Source organism: Patagioenas fasciata, chromosome 1 (assembly GCF_037038585.1).
Source record: "Patagioenas fasciata isolate bPatFas1 chromosome 1, bPatFas1.hap1, whole genome shotgun sequence".
NCBI lineage: Eukaryota > Metazoa > Chordata > Aves > Columbiformes > Columbidae > Patagioenas > Patagioenas fasciata.
In genome coordinates, this window is record NC_092520.1 from 157,743,858 (window position 1) to 157,761,231 (window position 17,374).

Sequence of the window (17,374 nt, forward strand, 5' to 3'; positions counted from 1 at the left end):
GGAATATAGGAGCTAGACTTCTTTACTGATGTAAGTCAGCGTCATCCTGTTCAGTCCAATGTTTTATAAAGCTTGTTTACACCAGCCGAGATGTGCTCTCTCAGGATTTTTGGAAACCAGAGTAGCAATATTCAGCTCATCGTTTCTTAGTAGTATGGAAAAGTGCCTGAAACTCCAAATACTGTAAAAATTGGTGCCAATACAACTCTGAAGCAGGCTGGCAAAAAGCCTTTAGACAGCCCTTCAGAATGCCACTTGGCACCTGCAATAATCATGCCCTGAAGCATGCAGGAAGGAAACATTACTACTGTCTATTAAACATAACATGTGCAGGAAGACACGGTAATGCCATGAATTAATGAAGTTCAGGAGATCCTGAGCCAGCTTCAGTGGCGATGTGCATTTCTGCAAGTTGCTGTGAGCATAAACTGGCAGGCATTTTGTGTTGATGGCAGAAGAGTGGTAGCATCGCGTCAGCCAAGGACAACTTTGTATGAGAAAGAATATGATGGCTCACTTCACGGTAGGGCTCAAAGCTACATATCTCAGAAGGTCAGAAGCAGAAAGCACGTGCTACGTCCTCAGCCTTGGGATGGTTCAAGGTATGGCCTGCTGGTTAACAGCACCACTGAACACTCCAACACCTTCTTTGCTATACACCTTCACCTTTGTTCCCCTCACACAAATTCTCTTGGTGTGACAGAATAGCACTTATCTGACAGCTCCCCCAGTCCCTAAGCAGATAGAAAAAAACACCACATCCCCAAACACGGATGTAAGTAGCTTCAGAGTTTGACTTAGTCGTGTCAGTAGTTAATGGCTCTCAAGAAGCTGTTCTGCCTTCATGTTCAGTCCTAGTCCAGAAGAATCCCAGAACCATGAGGACCAGAAGCAGCTGACACAAGGCATTCCCATGCAGGAACAGCATCAGCTGAGGTCTTGAGACTCTTTTAAGCATTCAGGCAGTGCAAAGGAAACACAAATTGCCCTGGGTCTTCACCAGAAAATCTTGAATGTGCATCCCTCTTACTGACATGAACTTGCACAGGATTTCCTGCAGCTATGGTTTTTGCACTTCAGTTCCAAATCCTATTCAGGACCAGCCCTTGTGCAATGGAGGGTGTTGCAGATCACCAAATTTGACACTTAAGCCCAAACCATGAATTACACCGCAAATAAATTCAGGAAATAATATAAAACCACAGAAAAGTTGTGGACAGACTTGGTCCCTGAGTTTTGCTGTTTATCAGTCACCTGTTGGAATGTATATGGAAGGGCGAGGAGAAAAATCTTCTTGTTAGCAGCGTCTCAACAGACATAAAAGATTTAATTTGAGGAAAGGGTCAGCAGGAGAAAAGCTCCTTCATTTAATTTAACTGCTTGGCCTATGCTGAATGCAAGCCAGAAATTACTGTGAACATGGAGCAAAGCAAGCTTGAGATTTAAGTAAAATAAAGGCACTTGGGACATACAGAAGAAAGTGGGCCATTACAGACATGCCTATTTCTTTCTTTTAGCCTGGGGGTCAAAATAAGGGGCTCAAGGGGTTCAAACATCCCCTGTTCTCTATATTACTTGGGAAAAGGAAGTCTGTGAGGTTTCTACTATTTCCACAAAACTGGACTGATTATGGATTTCGATAACACATCTAACTTTCAGCTCATGTAACTGTCCAGTTTTTTGCTCATGGTGCATTTGTACACAGCCTGAGTTCAGTTATGTAATGAGTAGGTTTAATTTTGTACACTCTTCTCCCTCTTCCCTGGTTGTGCAGAGAGCACTACCACGCACTCATCCTGCTGATGGGACAATCATGCCATTGACCTCTGGTTAACGCATTCTACCTTCCAGCTTGAGCCTGTGAGACAGATATTCCCTATGCCACTTTACTCTATGTAAATCCATGTGCTGCCAAGGAGAGTATTACAGACGTAATTTGCAGCATGAAACCAAAGAGGTGAAACCTCAGATGAGAGCTTTGTAATTGGAAATGGGGCCTTAGGTCCTTAAAAATATGGATTGCTAATGCACAACAAGGTAAGCTCAGAGAATATGCTTGGTTCAGAGAGGGAGAAAACAGAATATCACATTATTATAATGCATATCACAAAGAACTGTGAAAAGCATATATGCTTGATAGATTGCATGTGATTAGAATGAGGGCCTTACGCACGGAAACCTATCTATTAAATATCTTTCTTTCTTTAGTCCTGGTAATATAACTATCAAACCTTAGAGTAAACTTAATTTGTTACGTGAATGACCCATGTGCCTCATCTGCTTGGCTTTTTCACACATGCAGAGGTGAACCATCATTACACATTATTAATTGGAATGATGGACAGGTTGCCACTCCTTCCATATTCGCTAGCTGCTCATACACTTGCTCTGCTTTTCTGTCACCTAGGGAACACAGAGTGACTGACCAAAGGGAGTAGTATAGGGACTTAATTTGTGTGCTTCATCCAAGAAGATGACCAGACATTGGAGTTTTGGGTTATTTTAATAGCCCTCTAGAAAAACTTACAATTAAACAAACCGTGAGCTGATGGGGCAGAGCTACTAAACGTATCTGGAGAGGGAGCATGCCTATTATTGCAGAAGAAGGTGAACAGATTGCAGGAGAAAACCATCAATGCAAAACATTTCTCACTGGACAGAAACTCCTGACTGATTTCCTTTCTTTAGTTGGGATGGAGGGTTCCTATTCCTTTCCTCCTCAGTTTGTTCCCTCCCACTGTTTTCATTTCAGCACAGCCTACTGGCGTTCCCAGAACGCACTTTTCCTCTGCCAAGAACAAACACACAAAGCAGAAATGCTCCTTCTTTCAGCGTCTACCCTCTGGGAGCTGGATTTTCTAGCTTCTGGAAAGTCACAGCTTCTGCTAGTCAAGGGGGATGGGGATATGCACTTTGTTCCTCTGATGCCGTGCTCTGCCCAGATTTTTCTCAATAAACATTTGCAAGGCAATTCAAAAAGCTCTAACATCCATTCTCCACAGTTGGAGTACTTGAGATTAACAGAATTAAAGTCTCTTTAAATCCCGAAGAAAGAGCTCACAGGGGACAGAAACTGCTTTTTGCTTTAACATTGTGTGAGTCATACAATGTTTAGTTTGGTGTTTGATGCATAATAGCATCCAAGCCAAAAAGGCAGCTGTAGAATGAGTGGCAGGTTAACAAAGACTGGAGAAAAATAATGCACTAGGTTGGTGTTGAGAAGGTAGAAAGAAGTCCTCACCATTTCAGTGTTGCCAACAAGCTTTTAGTGCAAATCTTGTTTTATGTTGTGGGTTTTCATTCTGAAAACTCCAGTTGTGGAATCAAAAGATGGCAAAAGAATTTCATCTTTCATTTTTAATTGCAACATTCCTAGCGCCCCTGGGAAAAAGGTTGAAAACAATGACCAAAGGGTATCCCTTGGAAATCAAAATGGAAAAATAAAGAACCCAGATATTTTATTTTATTTTATTTTATAATTTTCCCCCACCATGAGTTATATCCAATTTCTGTGCACTGTTGGCCTTTCACCTCTAAATAATTCTGCCTCATGGCAGAAACAGACAAAGAACCATTCAGCTAAAAAAGAACTACAGATGTTTCAGAAACTGTAGCCATTCTATTTTGGCAGTAATTCATAATCAGAATTTTCTGATTATGTCCCTTGTCACATTAAAACCCATAAACTACAATGTGCATATGTTGACCATACAATAAACTTTCTCCCCTAGAGCTCATTTACTGAGGTCAACTTTCTTACATAGTGCCTCCTCAATAAAGGAATATCATAGCAAAGCAAACTGCAATTAGGAACAAAAAAAAAAAGAGAAAAAAAGGAAAAGGAAAAAAGTCTTCCAGCCAGTCAGTGTATCTGACAAGGATGGAGAGACAGAAGTGTTTTTACCTAGACCCAAAGAATCAGTAAGTCCCATCTTTTTGCTTGATCCTCTCCTAATTAAAATCAGCCAAATTAACCTCCAGTCACAGAAACTTGTCTTTTTTATGAATATCCTAAATCCTTACTTTCTTCAGCTCTTCACCAAGATAAATCAGTGTTCACTCCTGTAGTTTCACACACAGATGATAACAACAGCATCGTAAAACAGAGGAGCATGACAAACCCCAACATTTCTATCAGCTGTAGCTAACAAATAGGATTTTTTATCAGTGAAGCTTCAAAGCTTCTGCAGCAGAAAAGAAGAAAACACCACGATATAACAATCAGGAATAGAAAATCTTAAGCAGATAGAGTCTCCACAGGGACCTTTTCAAAGATAAAATGTATTTCATTTGTGGAACAACCCTAGGATGAGCTATGTACTGTAGTCTCACCATTAAACACTTACACAAATCTTTCAGAACCTAACAGATGTTCCTTTTATGAGCAAAGACAAGTGGCATTCGGCCTTTTTAGACACCTATAAAAATTCAGAAAAATTTAAGCTATTTTAATAGCTGCCTGACAATTTTATTATTGCACTCTGCTACAATGTGATCCTGTTTCCTTCACAAAAGGCCTGACTCATACCATGGATTTTTACACACACTAAGGTGCACGTTGCTAATGCTTTTCTCTCGATTAGTAAGAAAAGAAAACCTATTGTACTGACCAGAAGGAACAGAAAGATCTCTGCAGGATTTAACACAAACAGCGCTACAGCCCGCAGAGATCCTGTCTCAAAATGATCCGTGGAAGCTTTAATGATTTACTCAGTGTAAACTGGCAGACTGGACTACAGAACCTGCCCAGAATGAATTCTGTGGCTCAAATCCTGGCGTCGGCCACAGATGACAATGAATTTTAATTTTTAATCTTGGCAACAACTGAATATTTTACATCATCACAATGAGGGTATACCTATAAAAAGTGCAATCTTTGCAGAAGAGCCTAGGTCTATGACAGGTAGAGTTTATTAAAAGGAGGCTTCACCGATAGAGTCAAATTCAGGAAAATTTATACAGCACCTGCTGACTCTGCCTGACTCTCACCATTGCCATCAGCTCTCACTTTCTGGCACACTAAATTCACACGCAAATAAAAAAGTTATCCATGCATTTCATATTACAACCTTATGCATAATAGTTCTTGTAGGAATATCACTACTAAACCACCTACATGAGATGTTGAATTTTGTGTTGGTTGTGATTTTTGGTCTTTTTATTTGCTCTTTTTCCTGAAGAAGCTGCAAAAATAGCATGAACCTAGATTGTTACCTCAGGCGTTCTGCAGAGCAATACGCCAAATCACCCACACACTGAGTGTTTGCAAATTTAAAGTTTGGGATTGACTATATGCCAATCCCTTTTCAGCTGTGGGCACTTGATCCTGCACCAAAATCGCTGCTGACCTTTTCTGGTATTTTTGATGTCAGTATGGATTTTTATCATTGTTTGAGCTCCTGACACAAAGCAAACAGCTTCCATAATGTGTATTTATTCATGCAAAGTATGAATATGGGAATCTCAGTCTTCCTATCAAGCTTGCTATTTCTTCTTCTTGGATGCTTGGTTAATGGAGGTAGGTGATTCCACCTTACTGCCTTCATCAGCTTTCCAGAGAAGACTTACTTGCACAGATGAACATGAATTGTAGTTTATACTCTCTGGATGACTTAATCTACAAGTAGTTACTTGAAATACGCTAGTTATGTACTATCCAGTCTCTGCTGTTTAAAAGCACTTAAAATGTGTGTCGTATCAGCTATACAGATCGTGAGACTGAAATGTAATAATAGGACATCACAGTTCAGTATAACATCTGAGCTCCCACATGTACTTAAAAATATCATAATGCCCTTAAATGTGCCACTGAACTTAACACAGAGTCCCTCAACACTGATCTCTACAGGGATTATTCAGGCCTCATTTGTGGGTCTCAGCTGTGACTCATACATAGCAACGGCCCAAAAGAACCAGGCAGACACAAGAATTGTCACCTGACAGCAGGTAAAGCACAAAGACGGCCTCTTGCTATTTATATGTGCACAAAGAGGCTGTGATCCTGACTGGAACCGCAACCTGTAACACAGGTAATTGTGGTGACTGTTACAGTCAGGTCCCAAATAAATTCACAATACCATTTACAATGAAAGCTCTTGAGAATCCACATTTAACATACAGTTAAAGTCAAAAATCAGAAGCTTGGAAAAAAGAACCCACATTTCAGTACCAAGAGTTTGGGTGAGAAGAATAATAAAACAATTAGCGATGTGGCCTTTAAAAGAACTTTAAGATTGATGGCAGAGAGCATAGCTTTGGACTGACTCTTTTCTCAGAAGAATTCACACAATTTCTGCAATAAAAGCATATTGGTTACACTAATCCTTGCTGTCTGAAACACTTTGCAGCTCTTCATCCAAGAACGCATATGATCTACAGTCCCACTCTTCTGCCCTTAGGCTAGATGCTTTCTCAAGTTTAGAACTGTCAAAATCCAGTGAAAGATGAATAGAAAACATAATCAGTGTCAACTACGTCAAAGAAAACATGCCTGACAGGTTATCTTCACCAGACTGGCTGCAGTCTCACACCTTTGAAGTCAGTATTTTGGAGGTATCTATCTGTCCTAGAGAAACAGACTGCTTATCTTTGGAAGAGCGAGAGAGAATGAGGCTAAAGCAGAAATGTCCAAATCCCAGCTGAAAAGCTGGATCTGGCTCCTGAAATTTAAGTTACTAGTTCCCAAAGACATATTTATGCATAGAGATTGAAGCCTGCATATAAAAGGAATAATAATTATACAACCCACAGTAACTGCTCAGAGAAATTTTTAAATGTTACATTGCTTGAGAGACCCTGTTTCAGGCTACCAAAGAGAGGGGTGAATTTCTCCCAAAGCCTAAGGTCACTACTTCAAAGAAGAGATTTTCAAATAAAATCACGTATATACAGCCCTAATTTCTGCACTCAGTCACAGAATAGTTGGATCATTTATTGTAAGGTTGTATGCAAAGAGCTTATCAGAAAAGGGCAGAAGAGCAATAACTTACAAAGGAATCCTACTCCCTTTTTTCCATCTACAGAGTGAATGTAATAGGAGCTTCACCACCTAAAATATTAAGTTACTATGCAAGTGTCTGATCTTTTCAGCAACTCTTAAGACGACAGGAAGAAGAACCTTTGCAGAACAAGGATACTGTGTATGGCAGGTGCTATTTAAAACATGCTATGGGCCTTTCTGTACAGGAAATTGGACCTGGTTATGTTGCAAGACAATCCTGAATCTGAGTGTCTTCTAAGTCTGGTGTCCTAGAAAAAAAAAAGGAATCTGAGCTACTGGTGTCTCTTTGTCACTATTTTTTGCTTGGAAGAAAAGTCTTCCTAGGCACAGAAAGAATCACAGACCTTCTCTCTTGTTCTGTGTGGCTGTAAATTGCAAGAGGCTGTGCTGGACCATCTTACCGGCTGCCCTGCAGCAACTCATGGAAGGAAGCTCTCGCCTTTCCTGCACTGATGTGAAAAATTCTTCTATTTGTTCAAACAACATCCTGGTACAAGCAGGTTTATAATCACTACTCCTACAAATCTAGAAAGAGAGCCTCTGGTTCTAAAGTTGTCCTCCAAGCTGGGGTTGGGTGTAGTGTCAGGTTCCTTTGGAGAGCAGAACTTCCCTTCATGGGAGTTTTATTTCTCTTCTGTTTAAGTAATATTTCAAAAAACAAACTAGACTGTCCCAAAGAAATCTTCATAAACTTGCCTGAAGCTTCTGAGGGAGAAACAAGGACGAGATCAAAACACTACTTTAAAAACAGATCGTTTAGAGGAATATTTGGGGCTAATGATATGAGACATCATTTGAATCTTTTGTAATGCTGGTAGGAGAAATAAAGAGACACTGAGGACAAATTGACTATATGATTTAAACCAATCTTTTACAAAGCAGTAAAGAGCAACAGTATCTCTCCAGTTTACTTGCCCTTGCTTTTCAGGATGATCTATGTCCACTGAGTCTTTGCCTAACAAGACTGCACCCTATGATACAGGCTGGGACACAAGCTTGTGCTCAGACACTTTCATTTCTCCCTCCTTCCCAACAGTTAGGCTCAGTGTTCTGGGCATATGTGCATTCCAAAGTCCTCTCCCACTCTGATCAACTCCTGGGACTATGGAATTGTTCCATTAATTCTTTGTGCATGACCATCTGGGAGATGACCAGATGTAGACACTGATCAGTTTATTGCCAGGATTAAAATCTTGTGGAGAAGCGGGTGGTCAGCTGGAATTAAAAAGACAGATTGGACCATTTACAAAATCATGCATTTGGGAGTTGTGATACAAATGTTATGAGGGCTGACAAAGCACAGGAATTCTGTTTCCATGTGTAAGTGAGAGCTTTCCACAGCTCTAATCAGCTGAACAAGTTTGCCTCAATCTATGGAGATTGACTTATACCCACTTTTTGACTTCCAGTAATTATCCTTCTCCATGTTTCTGCATTTTTTATTTGTATTTTTTTCAATCTTAGGCCTGACTCTGCTCCATATCCCTTTCTTTGTAAGCAGTCTTTATGCTTGATTTCTTTCCCCAGTAAAAAGCAAGGGACCTTTGTTGAAACTATGACACAAAATATAAGCAAGGAGATGATCCCCCTCATTGTCTCAGTTCAGATTTTGCTATCTTTGACCATACAGTGCTCTATGCCCAAATTCAGTTTATACACATTTCTGTACCTGCTACATTATGCTAATACACCATATTCAGTAAAATATTACTATTCATGGGACAATAGCACACAGTGAGCCAGTACAATAGCACAGCGTTACTCCCCATGCATACATTTCTGTAAACTGTGGTTGTCAAGGTATATGTCTATATGAAACTCAAGGTTTAGTGTAGGGAAAGGCTTGGTGAAGAGGTTTGAACAGTACCTGAAGAGGAGGAAAAAACTTTACATTCCTTAATGAAGCAAGTTTGTGAATAGCTCAGTTAAGTATAAAAGTGATTGCTTCTGGCTTGCCGAAGACATCAATGTGTCCAGAGAAGGGCCAGACATGAGGAAGAAATTGTTTACACTGAGGGTGGTGAAACCCTGGCCCAGGTTGCCCAGAGAGGTGGTAGATGCCCCATCCCTAGAGACATTCCAGGCTGGGCTGGATGGGGCTCTGAGCAACCTGATCTAGTTGAAGATGTCCCTGCTCATTTTAGGGGTTTAGACCAGATGACCTTTGAAGGTCTTTCCAACTCAAACTATTCTATGGGTCTATGATTCTGTAAGGGAAAGGAAAAAAATACACAGAGAAGCCAACACTAAAACACAGTCCTTGACTGTAGAGCTGAAGATAACAGCTCCTGCCCATTAGCTGAGTACTGGGAAAAGGAAAGAGGCCTTCTGGATTTCAGTATGGGCTAAGTACAGTAAATGTGCTCTTTTTTCTGTCACCTTTCTAACAGAGCAGTTTATTTTCGCTTCTGTAAATAAATGGTTCCATTTGCTTAGGTTGACTTTGCTTGAGGTGATTTTAAGAGAGCTGATGATATGCATCAAGGCTACACTTTTATGGGGCTGTAAATCTTCAAACCAGGATACTGGAATGCCTCTGCACTTACCAGCACTCCACTACATATTCTGAGGGTAAGAACAACCAGGCACATCTCTGACTCTGAAATCAAAAGCTGGCAATAGTGGAGCCTGCGAGAACTAAATGGTTTTAGCAGTGTGTTAGCCAGGAAAGCGCTCTGGTTTGTGACTGGGTAGTGGGGAACTTTTTTTGTGATCGTCTCCTTATACAGTTACACCGAAAGCATAGTTTCCAGTCAAATTACCAAGAAGTTTTTCAAGGAACTGTGGAAAACACGTATAGGTAAAGAAAACTCCTTTAGGTGGATACTTAAATCCAGAGCCCTTGATCAACTCATTAAGAGGAGCAAGCTGTAATTTATTTCTATTCAGTTCTCTAAATCTGCCCCCTTCGTCCTCCTCCATCATCCAAGTATGATCCTAACTTCATTCATTTCCAGTGGTAACATGGAGGAGTTATACTGCAAGTAATAATTGGGTTTTATTAATAAAAAGTAATACAAAACAAGTTCTTCCAAGTACTGACCACCAACAGGTGCTTGAATGGTAGCTCACTGCAGCATGCTCATAATTCTTTATCATCTACTGTATTGTCAAGCTCTCACCTGTCACAAATAATAAGATGAATAAAACAAACTACATGGATAATAAATGCCAATCATTCTATATGGAACATTGTTGAGGAAAGAGCTCACAAACCGAACCATTATATTGAAACACCAAAGATCAAAAGAGTGAAAACATTTAACAAAACTCAGATAGCCCTTCTACCCTTGTTGGACTGTTTGCATTACTATTCTCCCTCCCCCACAAATAAAGACAGTAAAAAAGTCATTAGAATACCTTTGAACTTGTGAAAGACGGCCCATAGCTCAGCAATGTCAGTGGCAAATGTTATGTCTGTATCGAGGACAATGACTCGCTCAAGATTGGAAGGTAGAGTCTTAGTCAGAACCAACTTCATCAGCCCGTAAATCCCAGAGTAGTGTTTGTTGGGGATCCAAGACACTTCCGACTGACAGGAAATGGGAAGTGGGAAAGAGGAAGAAAAAAGAATCTTAATTAGAGAGAGAAACGCTTCCTCACACCAGCTTCTTGTAACACTGGAAGATCTCGGAGTATCAGCAATACAACACCATAAAATGCCATGTGGAAACATTAATCTAAACCCCTACTTTTAAATTAACTTCAGAAGCTCTGAAATACGCTGAAGTTTCTGAAAGCTTGGAAAAAAAAGTTATTTGAAGCAACTGCTTTTCACAATATATTTAAAATCAGTTGAGCCTTTCCAACCTGGCACAATCCATTCTGAGACATCCACATATTCCGACAAAATTGAAATATATTTTTAAAACAAAACTCCAGGTGTATCATATATTGCTTTCATTTTCAAACGAAACAAAAACATCTGTGTTTGCCACTCCCAGAACTTTCTGACTCTGAAGGAGAAGTAATAAACATAACTTCTTTTCCTTTTATTTCTTACAGATTTGGAGGTCAGAATTTGGAAAAAAGTGCCAGAAAATTGCAAAAAAATTGATTTTTAAAAACTCCAGTTTTCCTTAAGCCTCACATCTTTAGAGCTAGTGACAACACAGAGATACGCTCAAATGTGGAGAAAGTGAGAGAACATTTTTAGCCACACTTTTTGTTCGTTATGTATCAAAGAGGCAAACCCAAACATTTACATTTCTTCAGTAGGGGCTAAACAGAACATTTCTACAGCTTCTACGATAAGCTGGGAGAAGAAACTCAATTTTCATTGTACTACTGGCACTAGGATATTCCATGAGCTATGTTTCTTCTTTTTTCTGTGCAACTCAAATTCTTAAATCTTAGAAGTCACTGCTGAAAGTGGGATATAGAAGTTTTTGAAAAGTTCGTATGACACTCTCTGAATCTCCTCGTTTAATGTTTTAAAGGGCATGTACTACAATTCTCAGATTTTAAGTCTTCCCCTGAGTCATGCTCCGATTAACATCAATTAGTATTTTGTCTACAGGGGACCTGAGACAGATTTTAGGATTTGTCCTGGCATGTTATACTTTGGAGAAAGTAGGCAGAAACTAAGCACATTCATAAAACTGAGAAGATTTATTTTGTTGTATATATTCACTGTCATTCTGAAGTTTATTATGTGAAATAGCTTTTGCACAGAGGAGCTCATTTACTCCAAAATCCTTCAGGAAAACCTTCCTATAATAGAAAGGGTTCTTAAACTTTATTTGGGTGTTGGAAGAATGGTTGAAAAAAGGCTAATAAGAGCTATTTACAGTGTGTTTATTTTTGAATATAAAGCAACAAGGCCTCTGCCAATGTAAGCTGACCTGCTCTTTTCCCTTTAAAACGGCATACAACTTTTAAGGCGAAAGGTAGGAAAAGTATGATATCTTAAAACAACGCCAAAACAGAAAGTGCAAACTGAAGTGTGAAGATTTTTCTTTTTAAGGTATCTATTTGTGTGTTCTCTTGTCTGTACATATAATTTGTATGTGGCCACTGGCTGTCATTGTCACCTACACACATTTACATATTATTTACTCGTGCACTGCAGAATGCCAGAAGTAGCACAAGCAAGTAATGCTAAGACTCTGGTACAAACCACTATGAAAGCACTTAGAGAGTGAAGTAACAGGGAGCATGGTTTTACTTATGAGTCTAAAGAGCCATCATGCTTATTTCATTTTTTCTTGCTTGCTTTCTCTCTCATTTGTACGGTACTTAGAAGAGAAATAGAGCTTCTGTCTCCCACATATATGACAATATTAAGTATCTAGTTATATAAAAATGAACCTCAGTGTTCCCCAGAAATTTCTTCTATGTGTGCAACAGAAATAATTTCAAATCCATACCCTCAAAACTCTAGTTACTTGTGGTCCTAGCTCTCCCACATGATGACCCTAGGAATGAAGCATCACATCAAGATGTCAGCAAGGCAGTATTTGCTCCACCTCCTCAAACTCTGCATATCAGCTGGAATCTGCCACTGGACATCTTTGTGCTAGACCAGCCATGGAGATCAGCTCTCTAGTCATACTGACATTCTGAAAGAGTTACAGTAATTTTATAGACTCGAGTTTGCTTTTATTATTACCCATCCCGATGTTATTAATTTGGGATGGGATGTCCTTCATTTAATTAGTGCAAATGCAATTCTGCTCTAGAGTAACTCCTAATATGCTTATGTAAATGAGCCTAATAAGGCAGGGTCTCAGATGTCACATGGATAGCCTGAGACAAGCAGGGAAGGTAAAAGCTGGCTGGAAAAGTAAGAATCACCTCCAAGGAGCAATTACTTTCTTTGCTTGCGAGATTCCCAACATGTAACACCACTGTAGGGAAGAGATCCTTGCCTGGCTGCTCCTTCTAATCTGGCACACGGGAGCCAAGTGCCTGCCATCCTGAAGCCTGCTGTCTGAAGGGATCGCTTTTGAAACGGAAAGGAGCAGTTCCTATTCCAAATGGTCCATCGCAGCTGGCTGGCACTTGTTTGATTTGAGCGTATGTTGAAATTTGAACTGCCAATTGGTTCAATGTATCTGCAGTCTTCTCTTCTCTGATGCAGGGCTGACTAAGACATAAACAGGGGTCCTAAGTAGTACCCAGCATAATTTCTTTGCTGCCCTGCTCTTCCTGAATAATGTAACCATTCCGAGTTCTTGTCAAGGAAAACTCCTTATGCTACACACCAGCACTGTGAAGGCTCACTCTCTCTGGGTATTACCTGTGGTCTTACTAAAAGAAACACAAGAATACTATGGTTGAATAGGTTCTTTGTAGTTAAGAAGTGTCAGTCTGAGATAATTAAGATGGCCTAAGCACAAACTCTTGCAAAATTCTGCAGCCTCCAAGCTGTCCACCTTATATAACTGGTAACATCTAACCATTTATCTACATATTCTCTAAATATTTTCTGTAAGTTTTTATCCATTTTTTCTGTAGCATAGCTAAAATGGCCCATATATGGAATGTTTGTGGATCATTTACTTTATAAGCTAGATCAGAGTTGCCTTAAAAGAACAAATATTCCTAGAAGATACGGTAGGAACAGAAAAAACAGAGTTAGTAAAACAGGAAAGTGAAACAAAACAGCTCTTAGAAAGACAGATGTTGGAAGTAGTGCTCGGGGATGGGTGCCACTCATAAATGTGGAACAGAACAGGGCAGGTGCTCTGGTTGAGTGAGGAGAAAAATGCATTTTGAAGTTACATGCCAGGATGAGGTACAGTTTCCTATTTGCTAAAAGCCCAATTAATTGAATTCAATTATTATTATATTTCTACTTCAATCTTTTGCTCTTAAAGGTCATCAGTCTTACAGGCTAACATACTTTGTTTGCAAATATGATTTTGAGGCACCCGCCCTTCTCTGCTGCATTAACAAAATCATGATAAACAGAGTGGTAAGGTGAAGCACAAGAAAAGAGATAATGTATTTGCTGTCGTACCTTGGTGCTGTTTTATATATACAGACTGGAGCATAACAACAGCAGCCAGCATAGAAGCACAGGAAAGCCAAACTAGGATTCTGTAGGACTGTATATGTTTCTGTCATTACTTACCATCTTCCCTCAAGTACTGATGTCGACAGAAAACCTAACAACCTGGTTTTTTGTGTTTCTTGGATTGGGAGGGGGTATATGATAGTAACATTAAACAAAGTACTCAAAAGTTTTTGCTAGACAGCTGTATAAACCTGAGACTGCATTTCACCTCCAAATGCAGCCTCTCCCCAGTATAAGCAAAACTGACTAACTCCCTACCAGAAGAAAATCTCTCCTGACTTTTCCTGAGGAATAGATTTCAGACCATACAGCATCAGAGAATTGTTGAGGTTGGAAGTGATCTCTGGAGGTCATGTGGTCCGATCTCTCCTGCTCAAGGAGGGCCACCTAGAGCGGGATCCTCAGGACTATGTCCAGGTGCCTTTTGAATATCTCCAAGGACAGAGACTCTGCAATCTCCCTGGGCAACCTGGGCCAGTGTCCAGTCACCCTCACAGTAAGAAGTGTTTCCTGATGTTCAGAGGGAATCTCCTGTGTTTCAGTTTGTGCTCACTGCCCCTTGCCCTGTCACTGGGTACCTTTGAGAAGAGCCTGGCTCTGCCTTCTTTGCACCCTCCCCTCAGGTATTTATATACATTGATGAGATCCTCCTGAGCCTTCTCGTCTCCAGGCTAAGCCCCAGCTCTCTCAGTCTTTCCTCACATGTGAGATGCTCCAGTCCCTTAATCATCTTAGTGCTCTTCACTGGACTCTATCCAGTGTGTCCATGTCTCTCACGTATGGAGGAGCCCAGAACTGGACCCGGCACTCCAGGTGTGGCCTCACCAGTGCTCAGTAGAGAGGAAGGATCGCCTCCCTTGGCCAGCTTTCCAAATGCAGCCAAGGCTACCATTGGCCCTCTTTGCAGCAAGGGCACATCGCTGTTTCATGTTCAGCCTCGTGTCCACCAGGACCTCCAGGCCCTTTTCCGCCAAGCTGCTTTCCAGCTGTGTGGTCCCTCGCATATACTGGTAGTTCCCAGGTGCAAGACTTTGCACTGCTACTTGTTCAACTTCATGAGTTTCCTGTCAGGCCCTCTTGTCTGTTAAATAATATTTTTTCCATTTTTTAAGAGAATTCTTCACTGTCCCACAGAATAAATAGCACTGTAGCACCCTCTGAGCTGCAAAAAGTGCTTCCTGTTCAGCACGATAAGATGAGGAAAGTTTGGCTGATGAAGCATTTTCCCTAGCAGCATGTCCTTAAACACTTTACACTGAAAAAATGCAACCTTCAATACTCTATTGATTTTCTCACTAGATTCACTGCTTCATCCTAGATGTGCTTGGAAAAAAAAATCAATCAAAATAATCCTCAGCTATGACATAATATCCTCATCCCCACTCCAAATAAAAGACACCCTTTCTGCCCATCTGACTTCACAAAATAGCACTAAAGCCAGTACCTTGCAAGAGCCTGAGAGTCAGACTGGCTGGGTTGATGCTCCAGGCTGAGGAACAGCCTGGAGGCAGAACGTACCACTTGCAAGCACCCCTGTCAGAGGTGGGCTAATAAACAGGGTCAAATAGACCTAAATCCCACCACCACGTGGACTTAATGGCTGTGGATTCACTGTGGTGGGGAAACAGCGAGTAGCAAATAGGAAGAGTCAGAAAAAAAGCTGGGGAAATCTGAATGTAGGTAATTCTGCTTTCCCAGAGCTTTCCCGACAGGTTTTGCTGCAAACAAACAAACAAAAAAGATCTGGAATCTAGAATACGCTGATTGAAATAAAGAGAGATATGAACTAGGCTCTGTAATGAACGACGTGATGGAAACCTGGATTTCCTAAAGTGTTAGCATCTGCTTGCTCTCACCAATTTCAACATAGGCACCATCTCCCTGAAGTTTATATCAGAGAATCACAAAGAATCACAGAGTGGTTGGGGTTGGAAGGGGCCTCTGGAGATCATCCCGTCCAGCCCACCTGCTAAAGCAGGTTCAACCACAGTATATTGCACAGGAAAGTGTCCAGGTGGGTCTTGAATGTCTCCAGAGAAGGAGACTCCACAGCCTCTCTGGGCAGCCTGTTCCAGTGCTCTGGCACCCTCAAAGTAAAGAAGTTTCTCCTCATATTCAGATGGAGCCTCCTGTGCTTCAGTCTGTGCCCGTTGCCCATCACCCTGTCGTTGGCACCACTGAAAGGAGTCTGGTCCCATTCTCTTGACACCCACACTTAAGATATTTATAAACACTAATGAGATCTCAGCCTTCTCTTCTCCAGGCTGAACAGACCCAGCTTCCTCAGTCTCTCTTCATAAGAAAGACGCTCCAGGCCCCTCATCAGTCAGGTGGTAAACTAACTCCAGGTTCTTTAAAAAAAAAACACAAGACAAAACATCCAGGCCACAGCACAACCATGAAGAGTATCGTAGGCCTACTCAAATTATATATGAATTGTTCTGAATTGTATCTGACACTGATCTGAAAACCAGTGCCATCTCCATGGTGCAAGAACTTACAGCTGGAGGGGTCTCTGTGGAGGAAAACCACCCAAATTCTTTGGCAGCTGCTGTCTGCAGGCAGCCCTTACAAATGGCCCAGGCATGGGAAAACAGTCCTGGAAATTCAGCTAACATCAAAAATTGCTGCTTCCTTAGACTGTATAAATAACTTCCTAGACACAGCTGATAAGTTGTATCCACAGCTTTTTCACTACTTGTTTAGTGCTTTGCTGCTTCTATGAATGCTAGAAGTAGCAGGATTTATTTTTTTTTTTTTTTAAATCATGTGACGTTTATTTACGACAAAGCTCATGGAACTGGGGCTTTCATGTTGTTTTGAAACTCGAGGAAAATACTGTCACCATTTTAGCGACCATCATATTACTAAGTTGGGGTTTTTTTGCAATAAAAAGCATAAAGAGAGAGGAAACAAACAATATCGTATTGCTGGCACAGGAAAGGAACTTTTCTTGATGTATGGTTTTTCTCATCAGTGTTTTTCAATTTCACACAGGGAGAACTTCATCCTGGTGTGAATTTTTGCCATCTCTCTTCTCACATTCATGAAAACTGAGTCACAATTCCAGCAGCACTAGCACAGGTCGGGGTTAGTTTCAGGAAATTTTTTCCCATTTCACACTGACTATACCTCACAGTATTTAAACTCTTTGCAGGGACATCTGGCTGATCCCCTTTCTCACTCTCTTGCTTCCAGGAGAATGATATCAACACCTTGTTGCTAGGATTGGATTAACCAAATCATTGAGAAAGGAGAAGAATAACAGGTTAAAATTAAATGTGGGTAACACTCATGCGTGTATTCAGCACACCATATTTATTTTTTAAACATAATAATTAAAAAAAAGAATC

At 40.6% G+C, this 17,374-nt stretch overlaps 1 protein-coding gene across 7 annotated transcripts in view; it reads right to left on the reverse strand.

Annotated features, from left to right (window-relative positions):
• Positions 1-17,374, reverse strand: part of LARGE1 (LARGE xylosyl- and glucuronyltransferase 1) — a 291,854-nt gene that overhangs the window by 105,828 nt on the left and 168,652 nt on the right. For all 7 annotated transcript variants that reach the window (XR_011735698.1, XR_011735697.1, XR_010651410.2 and 4 more), the window contains exon 6: positions 10,361-10,532. Coding sequence is in view for 3 of the 7 variants with exons in the window: in XM_065838648.2 (XP_065694720.1) it covers positions 10,361-10,532 (172 nt within the window). In the remaining 4 variants the exon portion in view is untranslated. The remainder of the gene's footprint in view (positions 1-10,360; positions 10,533-17,374) is intronic.